Here is a 27494-nt window from a genome sequence, read left to right on the forward strand (position 1 = left end):
GCTATACCATCTCTGTGAGACAAATGTTCATATGGATGGTTGTTTGGAGGAAACACCCCTGATAATTGTAACATGTAAATGTCCGGGTAGAGCAGGGGTCTCAAACTCGGCTAAGTATATGGGCCGCACATAGAAAAAATGTGAATTTGAAGGGCCGCATTCTTTGCAGGATGATGTGAAATTTTAAATGATACCATATTGTTTTTTCTATGCACCTTTTGGATAATTTTTTGAACATTTTTGGCTTTTTTATTTTATTCTTTTACATGGCATTCATGGCATTCATTTTATGGGCTATGGTACAGTTTTACAGTTTTTACAAGTTTACAGTTTTTAAAATTTGTATTTCCTTTTTGTGTCCCCTAATTGGCCACATACAGTGATTTTTTTTTCTTACAATGTGCACCATATAGTAATTCTGACCAACTTCTTATAGTAATGTCCCCATCTTTTAGTAGTTTCCCCATCTCGTGGTAATGTCCCCATCCTGGTCCCCATCTTGTAGTAATGTGCCCATCCTGGTCCTCATCTTGTAGTAAAGTGCCCATCCCCATCTTGTAGTAATGTGCCCATCCCGGTCCCCATCTTGTAGTAATGTGCCCATCCCGGTCCCCATCTTGTAGTAATGTGCTCATCCTGGTTCTCATCTTGTAGTACTGTGCCCATCCTGGTCCCCATCTTGTAGTATTGTGCCCATCCTGGTCCCCATCTTGTAGTAAAGTGCCCATCCCCATCCCCATCTTATAGTAATGTGCCCATCCCGGTCCCCATCTTGTAGTAATGTGCCCATCCTGGTTCTCATCTTGTAGTAATGTGCTCATAATGGTCACCATCTTGAAGTATTGTGCCCATCCTGGTCCCCATCTTATAGTAATGTGCCCATCCCCGTCCCCATCTTGTAGTAATGTGCCGATCCCGGTTCCCATCTTGTAGTAATGTGCCCATCCTGGTTCCCATCTTGTAGTAATGTGCCCATCCTGGTCCCCATCTTGTAGTAATGTGCCCATCCCCGTCCCCATCTTATAGTAATGTGCCCATCCCGGTCCCCATCTTGTAGTAATGTGCCCATGTGCCCATCCTGGTTCCCATCTTGTAGTAATGCACCACCCTGGTCCCCATCTTGTAGTAATGTGCCCATCCCCGTCCTCATCTTATAGTAATGTGCCCATCCCGGTCCCCATCTTGTAGTAATGTGCCCATCCTGGTTCCCATCTTGTAGTAATGCACCATCCTGGTCCCCATCTTGTAATAATGTGCCCATCCAGGTCCCCATCTTGTAGTAATGTGCCCATCCAGGTCCCCATCTTGTAGTTATGTGCCCGTCCAGGTCCCCATCTTTTAGTAATCTGCCCAATCCTGGTCCCCATCTTGTAGTAATGTGCCCAATCCTGGTCCCCATCTTGTAGTAATGTGCCCATCCTGGTCCCCATCTTGTAGTAATGGCCCATGCTGGTCTTCATCTTGTACTAATGGCCCATCCCGGTCCCCATCTTGTAGTAATGTGCCCATCCTGGCCCCATCTTGTAGTAATGTGCACATCCTGGTTCCCATCTTGTAGTAATGCACCACCCTGGTCCCCATCTTGTAGTAATGTGCCCATCCCCGTCCTCATCTTATAGTAATGTGCCCATCCCGGTCCCCATCTTGTAGTAATGTGCCCATCCTGGTTCCCATCTTGTAGTAATGCACCATCCTGGTCCCCATCTTGTAATAATGTGCCCATCCAGGTCCCCATCTTGTAGTAATGTGCCCATCCAGGTCCCCATCTTGTAGTTATGTGCCCGTCCAGGTCCCCATCTTTTAGTAATCTGCCCAATCCTGGTCCCCATCTTGTAGTAATGTGCCCAATCCTGGTCCCCATCTTGTAGTAATGTGCCCATCCTGGTCCCCATCTTGTAGTAATGGCCCATGCTGGTCTTCATCTTGTACTAATGGCCCATCCCGGTCCCCATCTTGTAGTAATGTGCCCATCCTGGCCCCATCTTGTAGTAATGTGCACATCCTGGTCTCCTCCTTGCAGTAATGGCCCATGCTGGTCTTCATCTTGTACTAATGGCCCATGCTGGTCCCTAACTTGTAGAACATTCAACTGAAAAAAATCACTGACTTCGGCGGCCCTGAGGACCAGGCCGCAATCATTATGGGGTTTCCGGTGCCTGCGGGCCGCATTAAGCAGCCTCAGGGGCCGCATGCGTGCTTGAGACCCCTAGTGTAGAGCATGGATTGACTGTACTTGTATAGTCAGTCGGCACTCATTTTTTCTATGTAGATTTGCCTTTATGCTTGAGTACCAAATAATGAGTGTACTGTGACACACATTTTGGTATATCTTATTGTCAAATACTCCTTGGGGCTTTTAAAGGTAATCTGTCAGCAGGTTTTTGCTACCTCATTTGATATCAGCATGATATAGGACAGAGACCCTGATTCCAGCCATGTGTTACTTACTGGCTGCTTGCTGAAGTTTTGATAAAATTACTGTTTTATCTTCTGCAGATCTAGCAGTTCTCTGAAAGCTGAGCTCTTAATAACCCCGCCCACACCACTGATTTCTGTGTACACTGCATAGGCAGGAAGCTGCCAATCAGTTGTGGGGGTGGGGTTATACAGAGCTCATGAATATGGAGGACTACATGCAGGGGCGTACATAGGAATCATGGGGCCCCATAGCAGAAGTTCTAATTGGGCCCCACCCCCTAAAAAAAGAAAAAAATTAAATATTTGTCAGGATCACAGAGCAGCATATCTCACAACTTTCCGGCCTTTACATAGTAATTTTCCTCCTGCTGAAGTCCTATATTTCTCTTTTATTACCCCCATGACGTATGATGCCAACAAAAGTGCCCCCCAAACACAGTATGATACCCCCACAGGGAATTCCTCCACATTAGCCTCCACACACACAGTATGATGACCCTACTGTATCCCACCTCAACTCGACCTCAACTCCCAAGGCAAAGTATGGTGACCCCAACACAGTGTGATCCCACAACTGTGACCCCCACGCAGCCCTCCATGGATTATAATGGCCCCACACTGTAGAATGGCCCACACTAGCCCTCCAAACAGTATAATAGCCTCCACACAAATCTTCACACTGTATAATTGCTTGCATACTGTAAAATGGCCCTCCACGTAGCCCTTCAAACAGAATAATGGCCCCCACACAAATCTTCACACTGTATAATTGCTTGCATAAAGTATAATGCTCCCCACGTAGACATCCACAGAGTATATTGCACTCCCCATGGTCCTTCACAGAGTATAATGCACTCTCTGTGGTCCTCCACAGAGTATAATGCACTCCCCATGGTCCTCCACAGAGTATAATACACTCCCCATGGTCCTCCAGGCAGTATAATGCACTCCCCATGGTCCTGCACACAGTATAATGCACTCCCCGAGGTTCTGCACACAGTATAATACACTCCCCATGGTCCTCCAGGCAGTATAATGCACTCCCCATGGTCCTGCACACAGTATAGGACACTCCCCATGGTCCTGCACACAGTATAATGCACTCCCCATGGTCCTGGACACAGTATAATGCACTCCCCATGGTCCTTCACACAGTATAATGCACTCCCATGGTTCTCCATACAGTATAATGCACTCCTCATGGTTCTCCATACAGTATAATGCACCCCCATGGTCCTCCACACAGTATAATGCACTCCCAGTTGGTCCTCCACACAGTATAATGCACTCCCAATTGGTCCTCCATATAGTATAATGCACCACCATGGTCCTCCACACAGTATAATGCACTTCCCATGGTCCTCCACACAGTACAGTGCACTCCACATGGTCCTGCACGCAGTATAGTGAACTCCCCATGGTATTCCACACAGTATAGTACACTCCCATGGACCTGCACACAGTACAATGCAGCCCCCCATAGGGTAAAATGCGGCCCCATCATAGGATAAAATGCAGCCCCCCATAGGGTAAAATGCGGCCCCATCATAGGATAAAATGCAGCCGCCCATAGGGTAAAATGCAGCCCCTCCCCCTATAGGGTAAAATGCAGCCCCAGTCCTCCAGTATCATCAGTACTCACCGATTTATAAATAAATACATAGTTACCGCTCCTCGTTCTCCGCTGCTTCAGTCTCTGCAGCTCGTCTCCTCTCATCACCTCAGCAGCTGCCTGCTCCACTGTCTGACACAGCGTGGCGCGATCAAGTGACATCGTCGTGCCGCTGCGTCAGACACAGAAGAGGCATGATGGGAGAGGGGGTGTCACATGACACCCCCTCCTCCATTATTGCTTTCAACTCTATCGGCATCTGCCGATACAGTTGAATGCGGAGCAGGGGGAAGTATATACTCACTGGATGGGTTTTTTTTCTCAAAAGTGAGATTGGATCCTGGTAAAAAGGGTCTGGCATACTTACATTTATTAGTTGCAGCTCACTGGAGTCTGGTGAGTTCATGACCTATAGGTTTCCCTCACTCTCTGCTGATTGACAGCTTTCTGTTTATGAACAGTAGAACCATAGGGAGAAAGCGGTCATTGAGCGAGGAGAGGCTATAGCTTATGGACGAGCCAGGCTCACAGCATGCTGTAACTAATAAAATCTAAGTCATACATTTTCATAGCATAAAAGAACACATTATTGAAATTAGAGCTGGTTGCATGAAGTCAGTGACATATCTCCTACTTGCATGCATAATTGTGCTTCTGACCTCTAGTGGTGGTAAGTGATTATAACAATCTTTTAGCATATTCTTATTTTTTCTTTATTCTTGCTATATAGCAAAACTTGATATAACTGATATATTGCAAAAGATAAATGCACATGTATAGGTAAAAGGTTTTCTCAGCAGGTTTTACCTAAACAAATAAATACAGCAAAGTAATCTAAGGCACGGTTCACATCTGCATCATTATTTCTGTTTTTTGTTGTGTTATAGGAACAGAAAAATTAAATTAACAATGGCACTGGATTTGTCACATGATGGATACCAGTGTCTTCGGATGTTTGTTGGGTCGGTTTGCCATCATGATCATGATTGCCATCATGATTTTACTAGAAAAAAAATAGAATGCGTTTTTTGCTGCTTTTTGGGGTAATCTGCAACTGAGTCTTCTAAACCCTTAGTTTCTACTTCAGAAGGGAACCTAGCCTAACACATATTGAACTAAAAAGAAAACTTTGTGATTTTCAGGCCGATACATTTATAACAGAGCCATACGTCAATTATTTTATTACAAAGTAAACTATGCACGGAAAAATTCTTACAATTCTTGTTGTAATTTCTATTTTATTTTGTGTATTGTAGAATATTGTGTACAATGTAAAATTATATGGTGGGATTAGAATCCCATAATATGTTTGTTTTAAAACTTCAGGATGACCTCTCTGTGCCTTTACATCAAGAGGAATTGGATGGCTCCTCAGGGGTACTCTTTCCCTTTTTTGACAATGATACCAATATGCTGTATTTGGTAGGAAAGGTAAGTGTTTGTGAATCTGCTTCACACCACATAATATGAGTTCACAATGATCTAAACAATTTTATTCTTCCATAGGGAGAGGGGAATATCAGATACTATGAAGTCAATCTTCAGAAGCCTTACTTTCAGTACTTGAATGAATATCGATCTAGTTTACCTCAAAAGGGAATAGGTGAGCTTTCAATATTACGTAAAGAACATTTATCCCACAGTAGGGACATATACAGGGGTTCTTGGGTAGGTCATTTATATACCATATGCACATCCAAATGAAAAGCATATGTAGGAACATCCAAAGTGCAGTTACCAACCTTACTTGAGATTGCCCCCATTAATGGGACCATTATAGCTGAAAGAATGCATTTCACAAAAGAGTAGTGCAAGCAGAGTGTCCCTCATTAGCGGTGCCAGAATGTAGCTTCATACTTATTCTGGTCTTGGATAGCTAAGGCATTTAATGGGTACGTCCATGATGGTCTTGAGTAATGAGGTTAAAGTGTCACTAAAACTGTAATTATTTAGATTGGTCAAGCATTACTCATAAATTTTTTTGCATAGTCTTATTACTGTTTGGATCTCTATTTTTCTCTCCCATAGAGCTCCAAATCCCCCTTTATTCCATTACACAGCCATAGAATTACATAATAAAATTATGACTGCCTGCAAGGACCCCCTGGAGGTGGCTCACTGCCAACAAATCGATACAGATGATGCCAATGGGAGCTGAACCAGACACAATTAATGCCAAAGTTGTGCACTTTGTGTACCTGTCCAGCTTCCATAGCAGGATCAGAAAACACTATGGCCCGGATTCTCAAAGATTTTGCGCTAGAACACTGGGGTAAAAATCTTTGGAAAGTTGCTAAATTTTTGTGCAACTTGCTGTTGCTCAAAAATTTTATGACTTTTGGTGTTTTCATGCCAGTTTCGCCCAGCTCTGCCAAAATGGGGGCATGATACCAAAGCTCATCTAATTCATGGCGAGTGGTAGCGTTCCTTATGCCAGTAATCTTACTCCAGTCTCTGTGCAAGACACTTATCAGATGCTCTTGATTCATTAAGAGGCATGTGCCCCTAATCAAGCCAGGATTGAACAAGACCTGTCTTGATGAATCGCAGCCTATATGCTTCATTTTCATATCCAGCGTTAAAACCAGTTGGGAATAATTCTATACTATGGCACCAGTTCCTACATCAGTTTCTCCCCAGTATTTTTATACCACACTGGATGAGAAGGAAAGCCAGATGGCTGCATATATGGAAATGAGAAAAAACACACATGGATGGTGTGGGAAGTGCTTTCCCATAATCACTCCATTACGTACAGAAATGATCCTAAATAATATATGTCAGTGCAATTGGTATCCATCAGTGAACGTTATATGCATAAAAAAAGAGTAATTGCCCCTGAATGCATTTGTAATTGTCCTGTAATTCTTGTAGATGCTGCATTACAGCTATACTTAACTTGGGTGAGTGCAATAGCAGTGGCTGGTAAATTTATGAAATTTTTACCTGTAAGGAACTAATGAAAGTGTATTCATTAGGAATCTATGGTTCATTACGAATACATTTCTATCTGCTTCCACTTGTATCCTCGGTCGCTGTGTTGTCCATTGTGCGGCATGATCAAAAAATGCTTGACCTATCCCCATCAGCCATGCAATTCACTGCTTTGAATCTTAGGGTTTGCTATAAGCATTAAAGGGATCCTATCCGATTCCTCAGGTTCTCCAAACCACCACCATGTATTTATTGAACCTTTTATGTAAGCCCTTTTCGTGGTTTATAGACTTTTTGGATCTCCATAAACTCAATGCTATAACTGGGCTTGTGATATGTTAATTATTGGGTGGCTAGTAGTAGTAACCTTCCCATTAATCATGTTATCATGCCTCTGTGAGTGTCGGTAATATGACTTGTAAGAGCGGCATCACCACTGGCTCTTTGCAAATCTCTGCCTACCTGGCAATATACAGTGAAGCTCGGTGTATGTTCCCCGGCTTCATCGGCACCATGCGCAGCCAGCCAAGAGATGTGCAAAGATCCAGTGGTAACAGCTGGCTGGGTTCTGCATCACTGCACCGATGAAGCCGGGGAGTGTACACCTGGCTTCATTGCAAATTACCAGGGAAGCAGAGATTTGCAAAGAGCCGGTGGTTATGCTGCTCTGGCAAATCATATCAATAATAATATGATTAGTCCAGGGAAAACAATGCCCCTATGACTAGTCACCCACTAATTAGCAAAGTTATAAAACTGATTATTTTTGGAGACTAAAAAATCTAGATGCCAAAAAGGGGCTTGTTAGGAAGTACATGAAGGGTTCAGTAAATACTTAATGGTGGTTTGGGTGATTTGGGAAAACTTACAGGTTCCCTTTAAGCACTCAGCTGGATCTCCATATATGACACAAATGAGCAATCATTGTTTAAGGGGAAAAAAAGATAAAAAGTATCAAAATATTTTCTCACTTATATATCCACCACTCATCAAAGATCCATCAACAGACTTACTGAGCCTGACATACTGGATTTTTTGTTATCTTCCCTTTTACAGAATGTTTGGTATGCACGATCTATTTACTTTGCCTACCTGAATAACAGTGGGCTTTTTAGTTACTGACTGGGACAAAGTTTCCAGACTTTCATTATGAGCATTAAGGCCTCATTCAGACATCTGAGTATCATATACTTGTTATAGCTGTGAACATGTACCCATTGTATAACCTAGGATAAAAACAAAATGAGGGAATACTACAAGAGTTAGAGACCATCCTGATTGGGGTACACCTTGTCGCGGTGGGATGGCTTTTACGCTCTTTTGATCAAAATAGTGTCAGCTAAGTACTCTGTTATTTACATGTACTATTACTATTTACTTACTACAGGGTATTTACTGATTTGTTTTTATCCTAGGTAATGTCTATTATATTTTAATGTATTACCAATGAGATGTGACTTTGCCCCTCACTGTAAATTCACAAACTTTGGTATTTTGTCCTGAGAAAGTCGCATGTATGGCCTGCGGAGTATCTGAATCATCTGGGCTGTTTATTTGTTACGGTCTTTTAGATCCTTCCTGACTGTGTGGTGGGTGTACGGTCTTTTGTCCTGGTGTGGGGTGGAAGATGTGCAGAAGGTGGCGGACTCTACATATTTAAGTAGAATTGTTGCAATCATTGCTATTTGTCATGTTATCCTACAGTATGTGCGCTTTCACAAGATTCCATGGTATTGTATTTCTTGGTAATGTGTTATATGCAATTGTGAAAATAATTACTAGTACTGTGCTGTTAAATTTCTGTTGCTGCCTTGTGATTGTAGTGTAAGTCATGGAGGTTTTTCAGATAAATAGACTCCAATCCATGTGATGCAGGGAAAATTTGTACACTGGCGTCATGATGATGACTGTGGTGAGCGGAATTTTATTTGTCTGGGATCACATGAGGGAGCAATCACACACAGGTCTGATTACTGCCACACCTGTTCTTAATCAAGAAATCACTTAAATAGGACCTGCCTAACAAAGTGAAGTAGACCAAAAGATCCTCAAAAGCTAAACATCATGCTGTCATCCAAAGAAATTCAAGAACAAATGAGAAATAAACTAATTGAGATCTATCAGTCTGGAAAAAGTTATAAAGCCATTTCTAAAGCTTTACGACTCCAGCGAACCACAGTGAGAGCCATTATCCACAAATGACGAACATGGAACAGTAGTGAACCTTCCCAGGAGTGGGCGGCCAACCAAAATTACCCCAAGAGTGCAGCAACAACTCATCCAAGAGGTCACAAAAGATCCCACAACAACATCCAAAGAGATGCAGGCCTCACTACCTCAGTTAAGGTCAGTGTTTATGACTCCACCATAAGAAAGAGACTGGGCAAAAATGGCATGCTGTAACATCCCTGGCGGCGTGCTTGCATAGTGCACCACCTCCCACTATGCAAGACCGCAATCTTAACTGTCAGTCCAGCCTACAAACCTTGCTCCAGTTCATGCTGTGTGCGTGTTCCTTGACTGACTGCTTAGGGCGGCAGCCCAGTTACTTCCTGATTCTTATAGCTGCTGTGGGCGCACCCCTAATGCGTCTCCAGCCTATTGCTGTGAGTCACTGGATAAAAACCCCCTCCTTCTGGGCAACACCTTCACGCAGTTAGTCTTTGCTACTGAATTGCCAGGTCCTCTCCTGTTTCTAGTCTGTTTCCGCCACTCTGGGGGCTGTATACCCAGGCCTGTTACCTGTGACTTCTAGTCTGTTTCCGCCACTCTGGGGGCTGTATACCCAGGCTCGTTCTTGTATCTCACTGCAGTAGCAGTTCCTGTCTGAACTGTATCCTAGCCTGTTACCTGTTTGTCTCTATGTCTGTACCTTCCCTTTTCCTGCAGTATCTGAACCTGCACCTAACTCCAACTCGTTGTCTCTGTACTTCTGTTTGTGAGTTTTGTGTCCACTCGCTACTTCATAGGAAGTACCTTGTGTGTATCTGGTTCTGCTTGTCCCTTTTCCCTTCCTCCGTATCTTCCTCCTGTGTTCTAGCCATCTTCCTGTCTTTTCCAGTCTGTTCCATGTGAACAGAGCCCTGTCCTCTCTGCCTTGTCCACCGCACCTGCGGTTTTGCTCCGCTCTGTCTTGCCCACCGCTCCGGCGGTTTCGCTTTACTCTGCTTGTCTACTGCATCTGCGGCTCTGTACCTGTCTCCCAGTCTGTACTGGACCCTATCCAGCCTGCGCTCCAACCTGCTAGTACCTCCCTGTCTGCACTCCAGCCGTGCTTGCCAGTATCTCCCTGTCTGCATACCAGCCGTGCTTGCCAGTGCCCACCTGTCTGCATACCAGCCGTGCTTGCCAGTGCCCACCTGTCTGCATACCAGCCGTACTTGCCAGTACCCACCTGTCTGCATACCAGCCGTACTTGCCAATACCCACCTGCCTGTATGCCAGTCTAACCTGCCTGTTCCTGCATTCCCCGGTGTGGGTCAACAACTGTGACCGGGGTCTGACCTGATGTCTCACCTGGTCCCTCTGCTCGGTTCCTCCTTGGTCCATGGAGTCGACTAAGCTGCCGTGCGACCTTGGTCGGATCGAGTTGATACTTAGTTACGCCCCTCCAGGCACTCCTCGGTTCATGGTACAGTGGGATCACTAATCACGCTCACGCCAGTCAGTCCGGGCGCGAGCGTAACACATGCATTGTACAGTTCCGAGACGAAAACCACTGCTGAGCAAAAAAAACATAAAGGCTGGGTCTCAGTTTTGCCAGAAATCATCTTGATGATCTCCAAGACTTTTAAGAGAATACTCTGTGGACTGACAAAACAAAATTTAACTTTTTGGAAAGTGTATGTCCCATTACATCTGGCATGGAAGTAACACAGCATTTCAGAAAAGGGACATCATACCAACAGTAAAATGGAACCATTAATTCTGCTGTCTACCAAAAAAAATCCTGAAGGAGAATGTTCTGCCATCTGTTCATGACCTCAAGCTGAAGCGCACTTGGGTTATGCAGCTGGACAATGATCCAAAACACACCAGCAAGTCCACCTCTGAATGGCGTAAGAAAGACAAAATTAAGACTTTGGAGTGGCCCAGTCAAAGTCCTGACCGTAATCTGATTGAGATGCTGTGGCCTGACCCTAAAAAGGCGGTTTGTGCTTGGAAACCATCCAATGTGGCTGAATTAAAACAATTTTGCAATGATGAGGGGGCCAAAATCCAGAGCGTTGTAAAAGACTCATTGCCAGTTATCGGAAACACTTGATTGCAGTTGTTGCAGCTAATAGCGGCCCAACCAGTTATTAGGTTTAGGGGGCAGTCACTTTTTCACACAGGGCCCTGTAGGTTTGGATTTCTTTTTTCCTTAATAATAAAGACCTTCATTTAGAAACTGCATGTTGTGTTTACTTGTGTTAACTTTGTCTAATATTTAAATTTGTTTAGTGATCTGAAACATTTAAGTGTAACAAACATGCAAAAGAATAAGAAATCAGTAATGGGGCAAACACTTTTTCACACCACTGTAAATGGCCAAGTACTGAAGTAAAAAGAGTTGTCTCTCCCTCTCTTGATATCACCTCAGGCCAATGAAGTTCGAAACAGGATTTCTATCCAATATATGGCATGTCATGGAACATGCTGTAAGTTTTTAAATAAACGATACTTGGGATTTAAACCCTTAGGGGCCAGACAATTTTTTGTTTTTGCTCTTTTGTTTTTCTCCTCGCCTTCTTAAGAACCATAGCTTTTTTTTTTACCAACATAGCTTTATGAGAGCTTATTGTTTTGCAGAACAACTTGTACTTTTGAATGACGCCATCCATTTTACCATGCGATGTATTGGAAAACAGGAAAAAAATTCCAAGTGCTTAAAAAAAATCACAATTCTACAATTGTTTTTATGGATTTTATTGTGCAGTAAAAATGATGTGGCAGTATGATTCTCCATGTTAGTATGATAACGGAAATAACAAAATAGCTTTTTTATTTTCTTTAAATGGTGAAACAAATTCTGAATTTTGTAAAAAAATGAAATATAAATTGCTGCTTCTTTCACCATTTTCTGAGACCCTCAATGTTTTCATTTAGAGGTCAATGGAGCTGTCTGAGGGCTTTTTTTTGCATGGCAAGTTTTTATTGAAACCATTTTAGGGTAGATATGATGATTTGATAGATTCTTACTGTATTTTCTGGGGTGTTGTGGCAATTTTTGTTCTTTTTTCTTTATAGTTTGCTAGATCAAACTTTTATAAACGCAGCACTACCAAATATGTATTTTTTATCTTTATTTTTAATGGTAGGAAAAAGGCGGTAATTAAAATTTTTATTTTATTTCAGTATTTTTTTTTAATCTATAAAAAAATTCTTTTTGCTTTTTAGATCTTTTTTACTTGAACCTCCTATTGTCTGATCACCTTATTTACTGTAATTATTGAAAACAAGGGTCTTCTATGAACGCCAGCTGCATTCTGGTCTTCATAGTAACATTGTTGACACAGGCATGGGGGTGTTCGGCAGACCCCCGGCTGTCATGGCAACCCAGCAGCACCCAGTGATTACGTTACAATTCTGCTGCAAGTTCTCCTGAAATATCAGTTAGACCACGGCTCCACTATCAGTATTTGGTCAGTATTTTTTGGGAGCCTAAACCAGGAGTGGGTGATAAATACAGAATTGGGGCACTTGTTTCTATTATACCTTTACTCACTTGGTTTTGGTTCCCACTCCTGAGAAAAAATACTGACCGAATACTGACCAAATACTGATAGTGGGGCCGTGGGATTACACTGTAAATCCCAATGCAATTAAGCTGCATGTCACTGTGGCTCTGGATAGCACGATGGTGGTAAATACATTAAATAATACCTTACAGCTTGGCACATGACATGCCATATATTGAACTAATGTTCTCCTATGCATTCAGTGCTTCAATAGGAAAACTCAATTATATTCTGTTTGTGTAAAAATGATAAGTTTTGATATAACGAGATCCTTTTATTTTATAGGTGTTTTGCCAAAAAGGGGTGTTGATGTCTCCTCATGCGAAGTGTTTAGATTTTACAAACTGGTTACAATTAAAGGACTTATAGAACCTGTATCAATGATTGTGCCTAGGAGGGTAAGAGCATTTTTTTTTTCTTGTTATAGAAAGCTTCAATAGGCCACAAAGACCAACATGATTTTTGTATACGTTGTCAGTTCCTTATTTCCCCTTAGAATTACACACGTGGTCAAAATTGTTGGTACCCCTCGTTTAATGAAAGAAAAATCCACAATGGTCACAGAAATAACTTGAATCTGACAAAAGTAATAATAAATTAAAAATCTATGATAATGAACAAATTAAAGTCAGACGTTGCTTTTCTGCTTCCACAGAATTTAAAAAAAAATTAAACTCATGAAATAGGCCTGGACAGAAATGATGGTACCGTTAACTTAATATTTTGTTGAACGACCTTTTGAAACAATCATTGCAATCAAACGATTCCTGTAACTGTCAATGAGACTTCTGCACCTCTCGACAGGTATTTTGGCCCACTCCTCATGAGCAAACTGCTCCAGTTGTCTCGTGTTTGAAGGTTGCCTTTTCCAGACGGCATGTTTCAGCTCTTTCCAAAGATGCTCAATAGGATTTAGGTCAGGGCTCATAGAAGGCCACTAGTGATGAGCGAACACTAAAATGCTCAGGTGCTCGAAGCTCGGGTCGAGCATATTGGAATACTCGGGTGCTCGACCCTAGCAACAAGCCCAATGTAAGTCTATGGGAAACTGCAGAAGGTCAAAAATTGCCCAAATCGATGGGAACGGTGCTCAATTAAACGTCAGGCAGGCAGACAGGCAGGCAGGGTATATAGGAGGGTGCATGAAAAACATAGCAGGGCACTTGGAACACACTAGTGCCCTCCGATTTTCATGCACCCGTCTCTTTAAAAAAGCCGGCCGGCAATTCATCAGCGGCATTCACCGGTACCCGCCAATTTAGAGCAGAAAGAATAGAGCATCACACATAGATTGGATAGATAGAAACATGTCAGTCACATATATAATAAGTACAGTGACAGTGTTGGTTACTGTAATTGTCATTTAGTGTTAACCCCTTTACAGCCCATGACGTATTAATACGCGTCTGTGCCCTGGGACTTAAGAGCCTGACCCGTATTAGTACATGATGGCGATCGCGCGTGCAAACAGGCTGTGCGGGTGCGATTGCCGCTGGGTGTCAGCTGATTGTCACAGCTGACACCCGGTACTATGTGCAGGGAGCGGTCCCGCACCGCTCCGGGCCCATTAACCCCCGCAATGCTGCAATCGAGATGCGGTGAGCGTGAGAGAATTCTCCTGCGCTCACGGCAAGCGCAGGAGAATTCTCCCACGCTGTCAGTGACGTGCATGAGGTGAGCTGAGTTCATTGGACATGAACTCGGCTCATCTGGATGCCGTCACAGCCAGACACTGAGGAACGCAAGCATGCCTGCGCTTCTCAGTGTCTGCGGCATGGCAAGCTAGATGGCAGCTTTCGGCTGCGATCCAGCCTGTCATATGAATGTAGCAGAGCTGGAGCCGTCCTGGGAACCATGGAAAGGTAAGGATGAGGTTGGTTTATTATTTTATTTTTATTGCAGAAGATCGTTGGCTTCAGCTGGAATGGGCGTGATGGTAAGTATGGTTTAATTTAGAACATTAAAGAATTGTGTGTGTATTTCAATTAAAGGACTTTATTCTGGGTGTTTGTGTTTTTTTTTAACTTTGACTATGGGGTTAGTAATGGGGGTGTCTTATAGACGCCTCTCCATTACTAACCTGGGCTTGATGTCAGCTGGCATTATAAGCTGACATCAACCCCAGCCCTATTACCCCACTGCCACCGCTACAGGGCAGTGGGAAGAGCGAGGCTAAGTGCCAGAATTGGCGCATCCTATGGATGCTCCATTTCTGGGGCGGCTGACGGCTGGTGTTTCTAGCCTGGGAGGGGGCCAATATTCATAACACCCTTCCTGGGCTATTAATATCAGCCCCCAGCTGTCTGCCTAGCCTTTGCTAGCCATTAAAATAGAGGGGACCCCACGTCATTTTTTTGGGGGGTCCCCCATTTTAATAGCTGGTAAAGGCTAGGTATTCAGGTGGGGACTGATATTAGTAGCCTGGGAAGCTCCGTGGGTATTACCCCCTTCCCAGGCTTCAAACATCTGCCCCAGCCGTCTGCTTAACCTCCGCTAGAGACTAAAATTAAGGGGAACCCCACGCCAATTTTTTTTTTTTAATAAATCCTTTATTTTAACACTAAATGACAAGTACAGTAATCAACACTATCACTGTACTTATTATATATGTGACTGACATGTTTCGTTTCTATCTATCTAATCTATGTGTGATGCTCTATTCTTTCTGTTCTAAATTGTCGGGTACCGGTGTATGCCGCTGATGAATTGCCGGCTTATAATGTTTCACTGTGATCACTGTTCCCATCGATTTGGGCAATCACTGTAATGCCACAGCCACCATGGCTGTGACATTACAGTGAGTGGCAGACAATCCCTGCATGATTGGTGCTCTAAATAGCACCAAACATGCAGGACGGGGACCCGAGCTCCCGCCCGAGCATCTCGAAAGTACTCGGCGAGCTCCGAGCATCTCGAGTACTGAGATGCTCGGGCGAGTACCGAGCAGTGGCGAGCATGCTCGCTCATCGCTAAGGGCCACTTCAGAATAGTCCAATGTTTTCCTCTTAGCCATTCTTGAGTGTTTTTAGCTGTGTGTTTTGGACCATTATCCTGTTGCAAGACCTATGACCTGCGACTGAGACCAAGCTTTCTGACACTGGGCAGTACATTTCTCTCTAGAATCCCTTGATAGTCTTGAGATTTCATTGTACCCTGCACTGATTCAAGCCACCCTGTGCCAGATGCTGCAAAGCAGCCCCAGAACATAACAGAGCTTCCTCCATGTTTCACAGTAGGGACAGTGTTCTTTTCTTGATATGCTTCATTTTTCCATCTGTGAACACAGAGCTGATGTGCCGTGCCAAAAACTTCCATTTTTGTCTCATCTGTCCATAGGACGTTCTCCCAGAAGCTTTGTGGCTTGTCAACATGTAGTTTGGCAAATTCCAGTCTTGCTTTTTTATGATTTTTTTTCAACAATGGTGTTCTCCTTGGTTGTCTCCCATGAGGTCCACTTTGGATCAAACAACGACGGATGGTGCGATCTGACACTGATGTTCCTTGAGCTTGAAGTTCACCTTTAATCTCTTTAGAAGTTTTCCTGGGCTTTTTTGTTACCATTCGTATTATCTGTCTCTTTGATTTGTCATCAATTTTTCTCCTGCGGCCACGTACAGGGAAGTTAGCTACAGTCTCATGGATCATAAATTTCTGAATAATATGTGCAGGAACATAAAGCTGCTTGGAGATGGTCTTATAACCTTTACCATGCTTGTCTATAATTTTCTTTCTAATCTCCTGAGACAACTCTTTCCTTTGCTTCCTCTGGTCCATGTTGAGTGTGGTACACACCATGTCACCAAATAGCACAGTGAGTATCTGTAGCCCTATATACAGGCCCACTGACTGATTACAAGATTGTAGACACCTGTGATGCTAATTAGTGGACACAACTTGATTTAACATGTTCCTTTTGTCACATTATTTTCAGGGGTGCCATCATTTCTGTACAGGCCTATTTCAGGAGTTAAATTTTTTTTTAAATTCTGTAGAGGCAGGGTTGAAAAGCAATGTCTGACTTTCATTTCTTCATTTTCATAGATTTTTAATTTATTATTACTTTTGTCAGATTCAAGTTATTTCTGTGACCATTGTGGGTTTTTCTTTCATTAAACGAGGGGTACCAACAATTTTGACCACGTGTGTATATATTGCTTTCCTGCTATCCCAGAATCCCTGCAATCAGAAATCTTGGTATTCTATCACACATACTAATGTGGCTGTTAACTCTGCCTCCTTTTCCTTTGTGCCTTGCAGTCGGAATCGTACCAGGAGGACATTTACCCAATGACAGCTGGAACACAGCCAGCCCTTACTGCACATGAGTGGCTGAGAGGAATTAATAGAGGTCAGACAGGGATATCTTGAAATACATTGCTTTTGCTGTTATCGAAGCACTTACTTGATTTCATTTTTCTTTTTCTTTTTTTTTTCTTTCTTCATAAAATGCCTGTAGGAAAGGTTGCCCCTCTGAGCATTTATCAGAAGGAATATGCAACCAAGTGCATGTATGAAACGGGTCTGGTCTTTGAAATCCAGATGTATCTCAAATTCTACAAAGTACTTGTAAATGGAATGGAATTAAGCAGTGAGGAAAGCTTTAAAGAGCCATAATGTTTAATATTTAAATAGATCTTCAGCCAGTGAACATCTACATCAAGCATCGAGAGCAGCTGCCTGATGCCGGAGTGCTGTTTCTATCCCCCTCTAGAGCCTGAATCAGAATATACTCTGTAATAATTTATAAGAATACTTCCTTACCAGGCCTTTCACGTGGACATCCGAAACTAGTGAAAGGCCACACTGCACACAATACACAGCCTTCATAGGCAAATAGCTACACATAAGTGTCTGTTCACATCTTATTTTCAGTTATTTGTAAACAAAAAAGAACAAGGAGAAAAGCAAATACTGTGTGTACATTAGTGGCCAATAAAATACATGTGTCTGTCAGTACCACATAAAGGAATAAATGCACAAGTATTGCAAGGATACAAAATGCAGACCCAATCGGAATGACATGAAAACCAACGAAAAAATCCAAAAGGTCAGTAACACAGAATATGGTGAAAACATCAAAACCTTTATTTAAATATACAAGTGGGTATGTGGTGGCTGACAAAGACTGGCGCACACATAGGGTATACATATACATATGGGCATAGATGGGAATATATAGTGCCTACAAGGTGATAAACATACAGTTATATGAAAAAGTTTGGGCACCCCTATTAATCTTAAGCTTAATGTTTTATAAAAATTGGTGTTTTTGTAAGTTTTTTCAGCTTGATATATGTAATAACTGTTGGACACAGTAATGTTTCTGCCTTGAAATGAGGTTTATTGTACTAACAAAAAATGTGCAATCTGCATTCAAACAAAATTTGACAGGTGCATAGGTATGGGCACCTCACCAGAAAAGTGACATTAATATTTAGTAGATCCTCCTTTTGCAAAAATAACAGCCTCTAGTCGCTTCCTGTAGCTTTTAATGATTTCCTTGATCCTGGATGAAGGTATTTTTGACCATTCCTCTTTACAAAACAATTCCAGTTCAGTTAAGTTTGATGGTCGCCGAACATGGACAGCCCTCTTCAAATGATCCCACAGATGTTCAATGATATTCAGGTCTGGGGACTGGGATGGCCATTCCAGAACATTGTAATTGTTCCTCTGCGTGAATGCCTGAGTAGATTTGGAGCGGTGTTTTGGATCATTGTCTTGCTGAAAGATCCATCCCCTGCGTAACTTCAACTTTATCACTGATTCTTGAACATTATTGTCAAGAATCTGCTGATACTGAGTGGAATCCATGCGTCCCTCAACTTTAACAAGATTCCCGGTACCGGCATTGGCCACACAGCGCCAAAGCATGATGGAACCTCCACCAAATTTTACTGTGGGTAGCAAGTGTTTTTCTTGGAATGCTGTGTTTTTTTGCCGCTATGCATAACGCCTTTTTGTATGACCAAACAACTCAATCTTGGTTTCATCAGTCCACAGGACCTTCTTCCAAAAAGAAATTGGCTTCTCCAAATGTGCTTTTGCATACCTCAGCCGACTCTGTTTGTGGCGTGCTTGCAGAAACGGCTTCTTTCGCATCACTCTCCCATACAGCTTCTCATTGTGCAAAGTGCGTTGTATAGTTGACCGATGCACAGTGACACCATCTGCAGCAAGTTGATGCTGCAGCTCTCTGGAGGTGGTCTGAGGATTGTCCTTGACTGATCTCACCATTCTTCTTCTCTGCCTTTCTGATGTTTTTCTTGGCCTGCCACTTCTGGCCTTAACAAGAACTGTCCCTGTGTTCTTCCATTTCCTTACTATGTTCCTCACAGTGGAAACTGACAGGTTAAATCTCTGAGACAGCTTTTTGTATCCTTCCCCTGAACAACTATGTTGAATAATCTTTGTTTTCAGATCATTTGACAGTTGTTTTGAGGAGCCCATGATGCCATTCTTCAGAGGAGATTCAAACAGGAGAACAACTTGCAAGTGGCCACTTTAAGTAGCTTTTCTCATGATTGCATACACCTGGCTATGAAGTTCAAAGCTCAATGAGGTTACAAAACCAAAAAAGTGCTTTAGTAAGTCAGTAAAAAGTAGGTAGGAGTATTTAAAACAAGAAAATGATAAGGGTGCCCATACTTATGCACCTGTCAAATTTTGTTTGAATGCAGATTGCACATTTTCTGTTAGTACAATAAACCTCATTTCAAGGCAGAAACATTACTGTGTCCAACAGTTATTACATATATCAAACTGAAATAGCTGTTGCAAAAACACCAATTTTTATAAAACATTAAGCTTAAGCTTAATAGGGGTGCCCAAACTTTTTCATATAACTGTATGCAACGATCAGTAACTCAAAAAAACACTATACAGACATATACGGTATGTAAATACGTAAACCCCAAGTGAATAGTTATTGCAAAACGTTTACTGTTAATCAACAAGCTAAACCTTGAGTAACACTAAATATGTACCCCAAGGACAGTAATAATGGTACGACACATACTGACAAAAAGTGAGGACAATGGAATTGGAAAACTAGTCAACTCGCATCAAAAAAGGTGCCCCTGAGGGTAGCTTATAAAAAATAGAATAATGAAATGAAACATATTGTACAGAATGTGTGAGGACAATGTAATTGGAAAAGTAGTCAACTCACTGATCCTATATCCATCTCAATAAGTGAAATGAAATACTGATATGAGGATGATGTAATTGGAGAAGGTAGTCAACTCATTAGTGCTATATCCGTCTCAAATGTATAAATCACTCATGTGAGGACAATGTAAGTGGACAAAGTAGTCAACTCACTATTGCTAATATATATAAATATACACCCCACCCAGTTGACAGGCTGAGATACTTGGATCTACTGCCAAATTCTCTGAAACACATTTGGCGATGGCTTATGGTAGAGAAATGAACATTCAATTCACGTGCAATAGCTCTGGTGAACATTCCTGCAGTCAGCATGCCAATTGCACGCTCCCTCAAAAAGTTGCGACATCTGTGGCATTGTGCTGTGTAATAAACTGCACATTCATTGTGGTGCAATAATCATGTCTAATCAGCATCTGGATATGCCACGCCTGAGAGGTGGATAGATGATCTCAGCGAAAGAGAAGGGCTCACTAACATAGGTTTAGACATATTTGTGAACAATATTTGAAGGAAAAAGCCTTTTGTGTACATAGAAAAAGTCTTAGCTCTTTGAGTTCAACTCATGAAAAATGGGAGCAAAAACAAAAGTGTTGAGTTTATATTTTTGTTCAGTGTAAATTGTCGTCACGTGAGTGGTTTATACATTTGAGACGGATATTTCACTAATGAGTTGACTACCTTCTCCAATTACATCATCCTCATATGAGTATTTCATTTGACTTATTGAGACAGATATAAGATCAGTGAGTTGACTACTTTTCCAATTACATTATCCTCACAAATTCTGTACGATATGTTTTATTTCATTATTCTATTTTTTATAAACTACCCTCAGGGGCACCTTTTTTGATGTGAGTTGACTAGTTTTCCAATTCCATTGTTCTTACTTTTTGTCAGTATGTGTCGTACCATTATTACCTTCCTTGAGGTACATATATAGTGTTCTTCAAGGTTTAGTTTGCTGATTAACAGTAAAAGTTTGGCAACAACTATTCACTTGGGGCTTTATGTATTTACATATAAATTTGTATACTGTTTTTTTGCATTACTGATCGCTGCACATATTTATCACTTTGTAGGCACTATATAAGCTCATCTATACCCATATTTCCCCACGGTGGGGAAAATAAGTATTTGATACACTGACGATTTTGCAGTTTTTCCCACCTACAAAGAATGGAGAGGTCTGCAATTTTTATCATTTGTAAACTTCACCTGTGAGAGACAGAATCTAGAAATAAAAACCAGAAAATCATATTGTATGATTCTTACATAATTAATTTGCATTCTCTTGCATGAAATAAGTATTTGATCACCTACCAACCAGGAAGAATTCTGGCTCTCACAGACCTGTTCGTTTTTCTTTACGAAGCCCTCCTACTCTGCACTCATTACCTGTATTACTTTCACCTGTTTCAACTCATTACCTGTATAAAATACACCTGCCCACACACTCAATCAATAACACTCCAGCCTCTCCACCATGGCCAAGACCAAAGAACTGTCTAAGGACACCAGGGACAAAATTGTAGACCTGCACAAGAATGGGATGGGCTACAGGACAATAGGCAAGCAGCTTGGTGAGAAGGCAACAACTGTTGGTGCAATTATTAGAAAATGGAAGCAACACAAGATGACTGTAAATCTTCCTGGGTCTGGGGCTCGCCTCGTGGGGTAAGGATGTTTCTGAGAAAGATCAGGAATCAGCCCAGAACTACACGGGAGGACCTGGTCAATGACTTTCAGGGCCCACAGTCTTAAATATTACCGTTAGTAACACACTACTCCGGCATGGATTAAAATCCTGCAGGGCACGCAAGGTCCCCCTGCTCACGCCAGCACATGTCCAGGCCCGATCTGTATGGAGGAGAGGGCCAAATCCCTGCTGCAGTTGTGTGCAAACTTGGTCAAGAACTACAAGAAACGTCTGACCTCTGTAATTGCAAATAAAGGTTTCTGTACCAAATATTAAGTTTTCTGTTGTATCAAATACTTATTTCATGCAATAAAATGCAAATGAATTATATAAAAATCATACAATGTGATTTTTCTGGATTTTTTTTGTTAAGATTCTGGCTCTCACAGTTGAAGTGTACCCACGATAAAAATTACAGATCTCTCCATTCTTTGTAGGTGGGAAAACTTGCAAAATCAGCAGTGTATCAAATACTTATTTCTTCACTTTATATCTTGCAGATTATGTATTAGTTTTTTTTATTCTTCTTTTTTATGAAATTTTAACCCTATATATGCGCCTGTCTCTTTCAGCCACCACATACCCACTTGTATATTTAAATAAAGGTTTTGATATTTTCACCATATTCTATTTTACTGCCATTTTTTGTTTTCAGAGTTTTTTTCTGTTGTTTTTTGTTATTTTTAAGTGGACGGGCATGGCAATCCATGGCCCAACAAATTCACTATAATCTATGCCAGAAAATGATATAATTTATAGAAGAAAATATTCTCTGGCTTATTTCTGGAGTAGATTTCTAATCATGACAACGTCTTGGGTTTGAAAAAGGTATAAAAAAGAGAGAAGTGTCACCAAGGTGTTTGACAATGACTCATAGATGGATCTGAAACGTAGCCTAAGACTAAAAAAGCCCCAGTGGCCACTGAGAATTGCAAGATTACTAATTTTGTATTTTTTTAAATAAAATCATAATATGGTAAAAAAAATATTGCCAATTAATATTTTCTTTAAATACATGAAACATAAAAACCTGATTTAAGGAAATAGGTTATTTTCTGATGATGGCTTACCTTTAAAGGGAACCTGTCACCAGGTTTTTCCCATATAATGTACGGCCAGATTCTTTCAGTTCTCTGTTACAGCCTTCTAGTATACTATATATACAGGTGCTTCTCACAAAATTTTAATATCATCAAAAAGTTAATTTATTTCAGTTCTTCAATACAAAAAGTGAAACTCATATATTATATAGAGTCATTACAAACAGAGTGATCTATTTCAAGTGTTTATTTCTGTTAATGTTGATGACTATGGCTTATAGCCAATGAAAGCACAAAAGTCATTATCTCAGTAAATTAGAATACATTATAACAACAGCTTGAAAAATGTTTTTAAAATCCGAAATGTTGGCCTACTGAAATGTCTGTTCAGTAAATGCACTCAATACTTGGTCGGGGCTTCTTTTGCATCAATTACTGCATCAATGCGGCGTGGCATGGAGGCGATCAGCCTGTGGCACTGCTGAGGTGTTATGGAAGCCCAGGTTGGTTTGATAGCAGCCTTCAGCTCGTCTGCATTGTTGGGTCTGGTGTCTCTCATCTTCCTCTTGACAATACCCCATAGATTCTGTATGGGGTTAAGGTCAGGCGAGTTTGTTGGCCAATCAAGCACAGTGATACAGTTGTTTTTAAACCAGGTATTGGTACTTTTGGCAGTGTGGACAGGTGCCAAGTCCTGCTGGAGAATGAAATTTCCATCTCCAAAAAGCTTGTCGGCAGAGGGAAGCATGAAGTGCTCTAAAATTTCCTGGTAGACGGCAGCTCTGACTTTGGTCTTGATAAAACACAGTGGACCTACACCAGCAGATGACATGGCTCCTCAAACCATCACTGATTGTGGAAACTTCACACTAGACCTCAAGCAGCTTGGATTGTGTGCCTCTCCACTCTTCCTCCAGACTCCGGGACCTTGATCTCCAAATGAAATGCAAAATTTACTTTCATCTGAAAACAACACCTTGGACCACTGAGCAACAGTCCAGGTCTTTTTCTCCTTGGCCCAAGTAAGACGCTTCTGGCTTTGTCTATTGGTCATGAGTGGCTTGACACAAGGAATGCGACACTTGTAGCCCATGTCCTGGATACAGCTGTGTGTGGTGGCTCTTGAAGCAATGCCTCCAGCAGCAGTCCGCTTCTTGTGAATCTCCCCCAAATTTTTGAATGGCCTTTTCTTAACAATCCTTTCAAGGCTGCAATTATCCTGGTTGCTTGTGCACCTTTTCTCACCACACTTTTTCCTTCCACTCAACTTTCCATTAATATGCTTGGATACCGCACTCTGAGCAGCCAGCTTCTTTAGCTATGACCTTTTGTGGCTTACCCTCCTTGTGGAGTTTGTCAGTGACTGCCTTCTGGACATCTGTCAAGTCAGCAGTCTTCCCCATGATTGTGGAGCTTACTGAAACAGACTAAGGGACCTTTTTAAACGCTTCGGAAGCCTTTGCAGGTGTTTTTTGTTAATTATTCTAATTTACTGAGATAATGACTTTTGTGTTTTCATTGGCTGTAAGCCATAATCATCAACATTAACAGAAATAAACACTTGAAATAGATCACTCTGTTTGTAATGACTCTATATAATATATGAGTTTCACTTTTTGTAATGAAGAATTGAAATAAATTAACTTTTTGATGATATTCTAATTTTGTGAGAAGCACCCGTATGTCCCCAATCCACTCTGCAAGCCACAACAAAGGGACCATGCCGTCTGAGTATAATAAAATCTTTTTATGCCTTGCAGAGTGGATTGAAGACATACAGTGCATTGTGAAAGTATTTGGCCCCCTTGAACTTTTCTACCTTTTGCCACATTTCTGACTTCAAACATAAAGATATAAAATTCTTATTTTTTGGGGAAGAATCAATAACAAGTGGGACACAATCGTGAAGTGGAACAAAATTTATTGGATATTTAAAACTTTTTTAACAAATTAAAAACTGAAAAGTGGGGCATGCAATATTATTCGGCGCCTTTACTTTCAGTGCAACAAACTCACTCCAGAAGTTCAGTGAGGATCTCTGAATGATCCAATGTTATCCTAAATGACTGGTAATGATAAATAGAATCCACTTGTGTGTAATCAAGTCTCCCTATAAATCACCTGCTCTGTGATAGTCTCAGGGTTCTGTTTCAAGTGCAGAGAGCATCATGAAGACCAAGGAACACACCAGGCTGGTCCGAGATACTGTTGTGGCGAAGTTTAAAGCCGGATTTGGATACAAAAAGATTTCCCAAGTTTTAAACATCTCAAGGAGCACTGTGCAAGCGATCATATTGAAATGGAAGGAGTATCAGACCACTGCAAATCTACCAAGACCCGGCCGTTCCTCTAAACTTTCATCTCAAACAAGGAGAAGACTGATCAGAGATGCCGCCAAAAGGCCCATGATCACTCTGGATGAACTGCAGAGATCTACAGCTGAGGTGGGAGAGTCTGTCCATAGGACAAAAATCAGTCGTTCACTGCACAAATCTGGCCTTTATGGAAGAGTGGCAAGAAGAAAGCCATTTCTCAAAGATATCCATAAAATGTCTAGTTTGAAGTTTGCCACAAGCCACCTGGGAGACACACCAAACATGTGGAATAAGGTGCTCTGGTCAGATGAAACCAAAATCAAACTTTAGCCACAATGCAAAACGATATGTTTGGCGTAAAAGCAACACAGCTCATCACCCTCAAAACACCATCCCCACTGTCAAACATGGTGGTGGCAGCATCATGGTTTGGACCTGCTTTTCTTCAGCAGGGATAGGGAAGATGGTTAAAATTGATGGGAAGATGGACAGAGCCAAATACAGGACCATTCTGGAAGAAAACCTGTTGGAGTCTGCAAAAGACCTGAGACTGGGATGGAGATTTATCTTCCAACAAGACAATGATCCCAAACATAAAGCAAAATCTACAATGGAATGGTTCAAAAATAAACGTATCCAGGTGTTAGAATGGCCAAGTCAAAGTCCAGACCTGAATCCAATCGAGAATCTGTGGAAAGAGCTGAAAACTGCTGTTCACAAACGCCCTCCATCCAACCTCAATGAGCTCGAGCTGTTTTGCAAGGAAGAATGGGCAAGAATTTCAGCCTCTCGATGTGCAAAACTGATAGAGACATAACCCAATCGACTTGCAGCTGTAATCGCAGCAAAAGGTGGCGCTACAAAATATTAACTCAAGGGGGCTGAATAATATTGCACGCCCCACTTTTCAGTTTTTAATTTGTTAAAAAAGTTTAGAATATCCAATAAATTTCTTTCCACTTCACGATTGTGTCCCACTTGTTGATTCTTCCCAAAAAAATTTGAATTTTATATCTTTATGTTTGAAGCCAGAAATGTGGCAAAAGGTAGAAAAGTTCAAGGGGGCCAAATACTTTCACAATGCACTGTATATACAGCATTCTAGAATGCTGTAACAGAGGGCTGAAAGATGCTGGCCGTACTTTATGGTGAAAGCCTAGTGACAGATTCCCTTTAAGCAAGTTAGCATTCTTTGTAATTATGCTGGTGGCTTTTGTCTTACACGTTCATTGAAAGTAATGTCTAGGCTATAGAGAAGGACCAGAGATTAGGAATGTTAAAGAGGTTGTCCATTACTTTATCATTGATGACCTATCATTAGGATAGGGCACAATCAGAAGACGGAGCAGCTCCGCAATTGACACTGAGAACAGCTCATCGGCGGGGCTGCTGGGTATCGAACCCCGACAACTTCTTTAACAGATCAAAATCAGGAGGAAATAATCTGCTTAGAATCTTTTGTAATGTATAGTAGGATGTAGTTGTGCGATAGACATTCACCCTCTGCCAGGTCGTTCATGCCCATCAGGAAATATTGAGTCTTCTTGCATTCTCGAATGTCATCTGCCCTTTGAATTGAATTTCATAGATTGCGCATGGTTTGAAAAAGCCTAAATCCCAGATGACCATTTACTGTACTGACTGTCACAAAATAACCTGTATGAAGTGAAGCCATTTGAGTTTTATAGCACAGAGTTAGAGTAATAATTGGTAGTGCGTCCATAAAGCTTCTATTTTGATCCAGCGAAAGGAGTTTATTTTCACTGCTTCTCTTTTGTGGCTGTTTCATGACAATTGTGTGTTCACTGTAATATTTTATTATTGGCTTTTGTCAGATTTTAGATTTTTTAGATATAATATTAAACTAAGTTTTTCTTTGGAGTTTACTTCAAAATAATTTTACTTTCATTATTTAAAAAAAACAAAAAAAAAACAAAACCAAAGAAACCTCTTGCAGTGACAAGAATTTATTGACAATATATTTGGGAAGCCCTTATACCAAGTTTCTTGACATATCCAGGAGTATGTCCTATCTGGTTCTAGGGGGATTAAATGTCCCTATTTTACCAACAGTAATGTTGGTAAGTTTGGAGCTGCAAGGTCAAGGTTTTTTGAATGGAAAAAAACTCTAATGAAAAATTAAAATGAAGGTATTTCATTTTGTATTTCCCTTTAAAGTGAATGTGTCATGAAAAAATAACCTATTGTTTAAAGGGAACCTGTTATGTCGGATAACGCGGGTTAATGGAGTTAAAAAGGTGCCCGTCCTCTGTACTGAGAGCACTGCTTCCAGGAGAAAATGAAGTTTATTCCTCCCTGGAGCTGCCGGCTTTTCAGTCATACAAGCGTGCTAGCGCTGCTGCAGTCACCTCTCACAGCACTATGAGCAGAGGCTGTAAGCACGCCCTCAGCACTTTGAATGGCAGTCGGCTCTACACGAATGCACTGAGAGCCAGCTGTCAGTTAAAATGACTGTAGCAGTACTGGCATGCTTGTATGAATGAAAGCCTTTTGGGAGGAATAAAGTTAATTTTCTCACAGTAGCCGTGCTTTCAGCAAAGAGGCCGGGCACCTTTCTAACTCTAT

The 27494-nt window shown here is 41.5% G+C and overlaps 1 protein-coding gene across 2 annotated transcripts in view; it reads left to right on the forward strand.

Moving 5' to 3' along the window:
- CORO2A (coronin 2A) overlaps window positions 1-27494 on the forward strand; it is a 235376-nt gene that overhangs the window by 190537 nt on the left and 17345 nt on the right. For both annotated transcript variants that reach the window (XM_073664193.1, XM_073664182.1), the window contains exons 7-10: window positions 5357-5461; window positions 5537-5633; window positions 12970-13082; window positions 16942-17032. In XM_073664193.1, coding sequence (XP_073520294.1) covers window positions 5357-5461; window positions 5537-5633; window positions 12970-13082; window positions 16942-17032 — 406 coding nt within the window. The remainder of the gene's footprint in view (window positions 1-5356; window positions 5462-5536; window positions 5634-12969; window positions 13083-16941; window positions 17033-27494) is intronic.

The sequence above is a fragment of the Phyllobates terribilis genome, unplaced genomic scaffold (assembly GCF_046119375.1).
Source record: "Phyllobates terribilis strain yellow unplaced genomic scaffold, ASM4611937v1 Scaffold_1__5_contigs__length_1240528914, whole genome shotgun sequence".
NCBI classification, from domain to species: domain Eukaryota; kingdom Metazoa; phylum Chordata; class Amphibia; order Anura; family Dendrobatidae; genus Phyllobates; species Phyllobates terribilis.